Genomic DNA, 9,710 nt, shown 5'->3' on the forward strand with positions numbered 1-9,710 from the left:
GGCGTCATTTAGAGCCCATTTCTGGTTCAGACAACGCATAATAAATGAGGAAACATGCATGTTTTTATTTACTCTCTGAAGGCATAACTGCTTTGTTTCAGTGGGAATAAGCCTTCTGACTAAAGGCGCTGTCTAAAAAACACCTTCCAGGATGTCCTGTGGAGTTTTATTATAAACAAATACAGTTTCTGTTGACAGTCACTACTTAACCTAAACATCTTGAGGTCTAACCAACAAGTTGAATGCCTGTCCTCTCTCATTTGTAAAGCCAATTGTTTTAAATATTATGAAACTTGGGTCCGCCTCTAATGGATTTGTGTCTATAAGATCGAGAGCTGAAACAACTGTGTTTATGTAATTAATCGACAACCATTTAGATTAATAATTTCAGTCATTTTTGAAGCAAATTTGCCAAAAATTGAGAATTCGCTGATTTTCTTTGTCATATACGACAGAAAGGTGAATATCTTTGAGTTTTATTTTACCACTAAAGGCCCCTCGTCTCTGTTGACAGAGAATCTAATGTTTGTTTTTTTGGTCCATAAATGCATACAAAAACACTGACCGGTCATTTTTTTACCAAATATAGTTGGTTCAATATGACATCTACAAATGAATAAACCTGAATACAGAACGTAGTAATTCAGAACACGCTGACATGGTGATGTATGATGTGTGTCCATATCGGTCGTCTCTATCAGGCAGTTTTTACAGGATTGGTCTAGAGTGGCTTTGGGTTTCCACTTTGTTTTAATCAGCCTTTAATACATTTTCTCTCTGCATTCACAGGAGATTGTGTGCAATAGCCACTCAGTCACCGTCCTAAGCTCCAACAAGTCCATATCGTCATTTAACGATGAGAAGATGATCAAGCGGACACAGGAGGGAATGTGCTCTCCAAAATGCTACAAGCTCTTTGATGCTCAGAGGCAGGGAGAGGGTAAGTATATTTACTGCAGCTCTGCAGTTTCTTTCTTCTTCGTTGGTGTAGGCTACTACAAACAGTGGTGAGTGAAAAAGAGCAAATCATGTTTGAGGTGGAGCTGATCGATGCTGCAGCAACAGCAGTTGCTTTCATTGAAATTACTAAAATGCAGAAACGAGATAAGGCGGCGTAGGAGATGGTGTGTACGACTCTTGAACCAGTTGATGCAGAAGAAGGAGGACAAGCCAGAAATGCGTAGGAGGAAACGCGATGATACCAAGCCGACCTATCACAGATCTTGAGGCCTGTGTCGCCGTAATGTGTAGTTACATTTTTGGGAAGGGGTACGGTGCAGAAGAATAAATTAGCTTTAAACGGGAAAACAAATGGACCATTATTTATTTATGTTTGTCAGTAGATTCAGTAAAGGCAGGCAGTGAGAAACACAAAAATATACTGAACCACCCGGCATAAAGTACTTGTTTTTTTTATTCTCCCTTTCTTCTCAGGCTGGAGACGAAATACCGTCAGCACAAATACTGCAGACTCAAAGACAGAGATGGAGAGCAGCTACAGCCAGTGTTCACCCTGCTGGCCAGATGAACAGCTCCTCTGCACTCAGACCTGCCTGCTTTCGCCTACCGATCGCTCCCTGCCTCGCAGCCCCGGCTTATCTCACGCTCCCCTCCACGCCAACAACAGCCACCAGAGGCGAGCAGTCCGCCCCAAGGTCAAAGGGAAGAAATCCACTCTAAGAATGTATGTGCATCCTCATTATAGAAATCTTATAACATAATGCTGCGGTACTATTCAAATAGTTTTAAAAGCTGTTGTTGTTGTATTCTCTTTTTCCGCTACAGCACAGGGGGAGGGAACTCCCAAAACCGAAAAGTTACTGACTACTATCCAATAAGACGAAGCTCGAGAAAAAGTATAACCGAGCTAAAGGTAAGATGAGATTACTTCTTTTAAAATACTCGCTTATGTTTTATATTCAAGCTCTAAACAACAGCAGATGTTTGTGAATCGAGGGAGTACTGGACCCTGTGTTACAGCGAGTAATCCTATTAGTAAGGGAGTGCTGCATTATGGGTCTTTCGTAGCTTTAACGTTCATAGGCTAGAAAGTAGGGTTGGGAAATGCCCATCAAATTGGCATCAGACAGTGTCTACAATGAAACATCGGGATGGATGATGACATCGGGCATGCATGCGGTTTTTATGTAGCTCGTTACCAAGGGGTTCACATCTTAATCTTATTTTAATCTTACTTTTGGACTACTAGTTCCTTTGGGGAAACTTTCACAACTAATCTAATAAAGAGTTTATCATTTTCAAAACAGATGTTGGAAAAGTTACTTTATCTAGTTGTCCATTTTATTTGAGTTAGCATTGTCTCAGGTTGCTAAACAGAAGGCCTTGATCCTGCTTGTGTGAAAGTTATTGTTTTTATTTTAGATGTTTTGGATGTGTGTGTGTGTGAGAGAGAGAGAGAGAGAGAGAGAGAGAGAGACAGAAATCCAATCTGCTCTTGCGCTAGTATTTTTCAGTAATAGCATCTCATGTTTCTTCTCAGTGTGAAGAAAAGAAGCACATAGACGAGCTCATCACAAACGGAATAGAGGAGGGGATGGAGGTAAATATTGAGATTTCTGCTTCCATCTCTAACATCTGAAGGGCAAGACACACCTGCGGCTTCGGCTGTGGATTCAAAAACCTGCAATCATTGCTTTGCCATTTAAACCCACACACGGGTGAATCCGGGTTTGATCTATATACGTCAGAGGTCGCACGCCTCTGGAGAAGCTAGGGGTTAAGTGTCTTGTTCAGGGAGACAGTGGCGGATGTGTCACAGTGGGGGATTGAACCCGGGTCTCTCACACCAAAGGCGTGTGTCCACTGCGCTATCACCACCCCCGTTAATACGATAGATAGATGGCAGGTGCATTGCCGAGGATCCGAGGGAGTGCAGTGTTGAATTTGGCCATATGGTGGCGCTATAACAACAAACTTTACGTTTTGGCCTGTAACTTGTGAACACTGTCTCAGAAACAAAACTTTGTAGCTTCAGATAAATCTATCCATATAAGCCACGCCCATTTTCATCTACATTGTTTTTGAATTTGAAGCAATCGGCCTGTTTCGAACGGGCACTGCAGTAGTTCCAAAGTATCTGCACTTCGGTCGAGATACAGTTTGTGCCTTTAAACCCATTATACACATGCATCTCAGAAAATTTGAATATCGTGGAAAAGTAAATTTTTCCCCTGTAATTTAAGTCAAAAAGTGAAACTTTCATATATTGTAGATTTATTACACATGAAATATTTTCAGACCTTTTTTTTGTTTAAATTTTTTTTATTACAGTTTACACCTCCATGAAATCAATAAAACATATCTGGAAAACATCACTGTCTGAGCCTGAAGAAGCAATGGGCGAAACGCGTTGCTCACAATAAATGCAGTGAAGTCAGATCAGTGTGCAATAGTTTGTCAGGTAGTTTTCATCCTGCTATCTACCAGCACCTGATTGTTGTTGCTGTGTGCGGGGAATTTCTTGTTGTATTGCCCGTATCTGAAATATTAGAACAAAGAATTTGTAATACAGAAATGTGAACCTACTGAAAAGTTTTGAAAAAGATTAATTTATGCACTTAGCACTTGGTTGGATCTTCTTTAGCATGAATTACTGTATCCCAGATTGCTTCGAGAGCGGCCTCACTCGCCTCTTTCCCCAGAGAGACCAGACTCTCTATGGGGTTCAGGTAAGGCACCATGATCAGCAATCAGTTACTAGTGGTTTTGGCTCTGTGGCAGGTGCCAAGTCCTGCTGGAAAAGGAAATCAGCATCTCCATAAAGCTAAAGTAGGCAGGTTATAAGGGAATAACACAACTTGAATTAGCTTCCTCATGAGGCTGCGCTCATCACTGTTGCTTGTACACCTTTTCCTACCACCCTTCCAGTCAACTTTCCATGAATATGCTTTGATCCAGCTCTCTGTGAACAGCCAGCTCTTTCAGCAATGGCCTTCTGTGGCTTACTCTCCTTGTGGACGGTGCAATGAGTGTCTTCTGGACAACTGTCAAGTCAAACGTCTTCTCCGTGAATGCGGTTGCGTGTACCGAACCAGACTGAGAGATTAAAAGCTCTTCTCAGGTTGACATTTCTGTATTATACATTCTTTATTCTAATATTTTGAGATATGGATTTTTGATTTTTTTGATGAGCTGTAAGCCGTAATCATCAAGATTAAAACAACAAAAAAAGACTATAATATATAATATTTCACTTTATTTTCCACGATATTCTAATGTTCTGAGATCAACCTCTATCCACAGTGTATGTGTAAAATCCTTAATATCCTCAGTAGCAATTAACATGTGAAATTAACAGACATTGTAGGAAATTTATTATAAATGAAATAATAAGAATTTGAGCCAAAAAGAAACCAAAATTGGAAACAGCAGAAGCGGGAAAGAAATTCTGTTCTTGACAGACGTGGTACATCAGAGAAAACATAAGGAAACAAGTACAGTCAATGAAGATGCATAGAAAATTATCACAAACCAAAATCAACACCAGCTTTTATTCGTGTCACCGCTAGTTGAGGTGTGTAACATCCCATCAAAAGTTAAACAGGCTTAAACCTCCCTGTTCTGCATAAACATATTGGTTAAGTTCTTTTTTTCTAGCCCTGTGTCATGATGGAAACCTCTCACACTGTTTTGTAGGTGCAGCATATAGAAGGAAAGGGAAGAGCAGTGTTTGCCACTCGGTGTTTCCAGAAGGGCGAGTATGTAGTGGAGTACTACGGAGACCTGCTGCAGATCACTGATGCCAAAAAGAGGGAGGCCGAATATGCTCAAAACCCTGCCACTGGCTGCTACATGTACTACTTCCAGTACCTCTGCAAAACCTACTGGTATGATGGACCAATTAATTTCCACTTTGCCACAACATTTAAACATTCTGCCAGGGTATTATTATTATTATACAACATACTGTAGCCACCCTGTGTTTTGCCAGTCAGATGCTTTTAATGTGGAAAAAAAACTGTGGTAAAGTAGTCGGATCTTTTACTTAAGTAAAGTTAAGCGATACCAGAGTGCATAAATATTCTGTAAAAGTAAAAGTGCATTCAAAATTACACTTAAACGTAATCATACTAACGTAAAAGTACTAAAGCATTAACATCAAAATATACTTCGTACCAAGTACTCAATATGCAGAATGGTCCATTTCTGAACAAGATATATTGTATTGCTGGATTATAATTGGTGAAGCATTAATGTGTTTATTACTTTAATGCTGATGCTGTTAAAGGTGGTGGTCATTTGAATTACTTTATATATGGCTGAGTAGCTTAACCATAATTTATTTGTTCATTTTATTTTAGTAAACCCTTGAGTAAAGGTACTTCCACTAGTGGCGGAAAGTAACTGATTAGGACGTTGAATAAAAAATGCAGATCATAAATCTAAAATGGTGTTCAGGTAAAGGTTGTAACTTTAAAGTTTCATCTCGTGAAGAAGAAGAAGATGATTTCATGTCCTTTTGAATGAATTATTACAATCTGTAGAAAGTTTTATAGTATGAAGACTGATGTTTTTGTTGTTTGTTTCAACAGCGTGGACGCCACAAAAGAGTCTGATCGAATGGGTAGGTTGATAAATCACAGCAAAAATGGAAACTGCCAAACCAAACTCCACGACATCAACGGTGTCCCTCACCTCATCCTCGTTGCCTCTCGAAACATTGACAAGGGTGAGGAGTTGCTGTATGATTATGGAGATCGCAGTAAAGCCTCCATCGCGGCTCACCCGTGGCTCAAATATTGATTGAGGGAAAAGGGAAACGTACAGTAACACTTGTGTTTCTCATTAGCTAGTGTACAAAATGCCTTAGAAGCAGAATGTGTACCCTTTTTGTTCCAAAACCGAGGAGACTGGATGGGGTTCATGTGTTTTTGGGGGGGCATTTTGAGGTCAATCTGCCTTGTCAGATGACATCTGTAATTTTTATTTATGTGTATATGAAACATTCTGGTTGTTTTGCAGCACATTTATTTTGTACATTTTGTATTACTTATAGACCAATGCTTCTACAGCATGCAGGTGGTAGTTAATGCTCTGCATTTTTATACGCCTTTTTCTTAATTAGTAGTTAGCAATACTTATATTTATGGCCCCAGAGCCCTTTTTGGATCAGCAGGAACTATGAGATGCAAATTACAAACACACAAAAAAAAAAAAGTCTGTTCTTGATTTGAATTTGATTTCAACTCTCACAATCTACCGTCGCTCAGTGGAAGTGTAATAGTTTATCAAACTCCTGGTAAGCTGGTATTTCTGGATCTTGAAAAAAAATTTAGTATTTAACTTTTTGAAGTATAAAATAACAGTAGGATTACATAGGAATAAAGAAATTGGTCAAATGAATACTTTTCCTCTGTTTTCAAGCCTTTTACTTTTAGACAATATTGTATTTTTTAATATTTAAGATGCACAATACATTTGAATCATGTAGTCAGTGTTCAAATAATTCAAATGTGTTCTGCAAATCCCTACACTATATCCTGTCTGTTTAAACACAAATGTTTATGAAAGTTAGGTAGGTAAATATAAAAATATAAAAACATACATTCTTCAGCTCACGACACTGTCTATCTAACTGCACTGTGTAAATATATTTATTTGCTGTTGCAAATCAAAGGGTGGTTTAAAGGAACAGTTTGACATTTTGGGAAATGAGTTTTTTTCACTTTCTTATAAAGAGTTCAATGATTTCACTCCTGTGTCTCTACATTGTATATCAGAGCTAACCAAAAATCATCATCAAAGTAGACTAATTTGTTTTATTTCCATTTTCCGATTTTTTGACCGTTAACAATTAACCTTAAATTCAGCGTAACACACTTTTAACACCATTAGTTTGCCCTATTGTGCTGCTGATTGTAGCCCATTAGAGCCTCCTTGTCATGTTCTGAGTGACGGAAAAATCCAAACCCTCTCTTCACTTTTATTGGTAGTTAAAAACAAAATCACAGGAAACAGAATTGACATTTAATGTAAAAAGTCTAAACTTTAACTGAACAGATGTAAACCTTTACAAGGCTTTCATCACAAAGCTATGACCAAACAATCATTTGAATTGGCAAATTGTGTCGTCATGTGTCACTGGCTTTGTCTGAAGGGAACAAAATCTTCCTACCAGTACTTCACTAATTAACATGTTTGTTTTAATCTATACATAAACAAAGTGGGAAAGACAAGATATGGGAAGCTCTTCCTTTAAAAAACAACAACAAACAAAACGGGTTAAAGCATAAACCAAATTACTGACAGAAAAGTCTTGCATTTGTCACATACACTTTGTTTATGCACACAAAGTGGCCTCTCCCAACACGTCCACGTCTTTGGTGAACTGTTACACTCCTACTGTATATTGTAGATCTTTGCAGGTTTTCAACACATCTGTTCTTCCCGCTCACAAAACTGTTTTATTGTTCTCAACCGGATGTTCCCTGGGAAAGTATTTAACAGCTTGAACCGCCAACAGGTCATTTCCTACTTAATATTTTAGTGGCTTTTTTTTTTTTTTTTTAATTGTCAGATCTTATTTATCTTAATTTGTGTTGGATTTATTGCTGAGAAACAAATTATATTTCTTTTAACTAATTGGTAGGACATTTCAGCTTCTGCGCATTACGATACAGATGACATAAAACACAGTGGCAGTATTTTAGATTCAATAGTCACGTTCTTTTGGTCAAATCACTGACTACAAATTAATGCACCACAGAAAAATACACATGCAGTGCAGCGGTTGTGGTTTTGAACACTGCTGGATAACACAGTGGGGCAGGTTACTCCCGATTCCTGGAAGTGTTCAAATCAGAATAATAAAGCAGAAGTTTTAAAGCATAAGCCTGGTGATAATCTGTATTTTTGTTTCTGTCAACAAATCCCATGATAAGACGAAACCCAACAAGGTTTCCTACTTACTGTTTGTCGAAAGCCCATTTGTTCCTAATGAAGACGCAAATATATAGTTTCATATTTTAAAAGACTCATTAATGTCCTAAAACAGCTGCTCACTGTAGGTTTTAATCTAAAGTGGGGGAAATAGTGCATTTGTTGGGTGACTATTTTCAGTGGCAGATTAATCCACATGTGGTGCTTTAGGGAGCAGCATGACGATGTAAAGTATGTAGGACTGAGTCAGAATAAACTACAGTGTGGGTTCATGGTGATGAAGGAACATGTCACCTGGTGCAGCACTGAGGCTCACAGATGGGTTTATTTTCTTTCTTTCTTTTTTTTTTAGAGGGAGAAGAGATATCAAGCTGTGATTCACAGTTAATTGTTAGTGGGATCAATTCTCTGTTGGCTTTTGTCTTTTCAGGGATGTGTTGACAGTACAAGAAATTTAAAACATCACTTATCCTAATTTAAATTAATTAACAGGAGCGGCTATAACACAATTAAAATGTGTACATTTTTAATTGTACATTTTAAGTACAAAGGCATTGTTTGAATTCAGTGGTTGAGCATATAAGCATGATGAATTTAAATGCATTTGTGCTCCAATTTAAGTAGAAATTTAAAATATATCTTACCATTGTAAAACATCATTCAGTCACTTTCTCTTCTTATAGGTGCTGTTTGTATTATTGCTAGTATTTAAATTATTTTTGTTTATTATGAATTATTTGTCATTATTTTGGGGGCTCCGTCTTAAAAAAGGAGTTTGAAGTTTGGGAGATATAAATGTGTTTTTCTTGCCTAGAGTTAAATGAGACGATGGAGACGACTCTCTTATCTTTATTTCAAATATGAAGCTACAGCTACAAGATGGTTAGCTTAGCATAAATATAGCGAGGCCTGGCTCTGTCCAAACGTAACTAATATCACCTACCAGCACCTTTTAAAGCTCACTAATGATGTTTTAACTCGTGTAAATAACTGAGCAAATAATTTGTCTTTAGGGCTGCCGGTAAGTGGATTTGGAAAAAAAAAAATGGTGGAGCCAGGCTAGCTGTTCCCACCTGTTTTCAGTCTTTATGCTAAGCTAAGCTAATTACCTCCTGACTGAGAGTGGTATCAGATCTTCTTATCTAAGTCTCGGCAAGAAAGTGAATAAGCGACTTTCTGAAAATATTGAACCCTCTGAATTTATTTGTAGCAAGTTTATTTCCAAATTATGCTAAAATAAAAAGAGACCTGGCTGTCGTACCAAATGTTTTCCATCCACTCTGGGTACTCCTCTGTGGCTGTTCAGGTTGCACAGCAGATTTAAATATGTTAAAAGTGTTCAAAAATCATGAAAGGACGACTAGTCCAGTTATTAAAGTTTCCAAAAATATTCAGCATATTATTGAAATTAAGGATTCTTTTAATTCCCTTTTTCAAATTTAATTCAGATATCATTTAAAACGTCTCATCAGTGTTAATACAAAGAGCCCAGTCGTGTGTGTGAGAAAGCAAGTTTCAGGAAATCCACAGTGTAATAAATAAGAGACATTCTGACCTTCCTTCTCAACACCTGCCACCTCCAACAGTAGCATTGTGTCACACGTGTGAAATGTTTTCTTATGAGCCTTTCTTAAACAAATATGTTGCATTAAGGATTATTCCATGCTTTGTGAAGGCCTAACGCAATAATACCAGAGGGGCAAGACTGACCTGCCATTTTAGGACATAATAGATCTTTGCTGTTGTAGCGTTGAATAAATCTTAATGCTGGGGTTTAGGCATCGATGAATAAAGATGTGTTATGCAAGTAA

General features: G+C 37.9%; 1 protein-coding gene across 1 annotated transcript; it reads left to right on the top strand.

Moving 5' to 3' along the window:
• Positions 1-789: 789 nt before the first annotated feature.
• LOC119917840 (N-lysine methyltransferase KMT5A-A-like) lies at positions 790-9,710 on the top strand (the record flags this gene model as incomplete). Its single annotated transcript, XM_038738265.1, is given in 6 exon segments — positions 790-940; positions 1,435-1,684; positions 1,786-1,873; positions 2,501-2,560; positions 4,657-4,847; positions 5,553-9,710. Coding segments are annotated over 6 exon segments (951 nt in total), but the record flags the coding sequence as incomplete, so codon positions are not given.

The sequence above is a fragment of the Micropterus salmoides genome, unplaced genomic scaffold (genome assembly GCF_014851395.1).
Source record: "Micropterus salmoides isolate LMB-PRFRI ecotype aquatic unplaced genomic scaffold, ASM1485139v1 Ms_hic_scaffold_2267, whole genome shotgun sequence".
Lineage (NCBI taxonomy): Eukaryota > Metazoa > Chordata > Actinopteri > Centrarchiformes > Centrarchidae > Micropterus > Micropterus salmoides.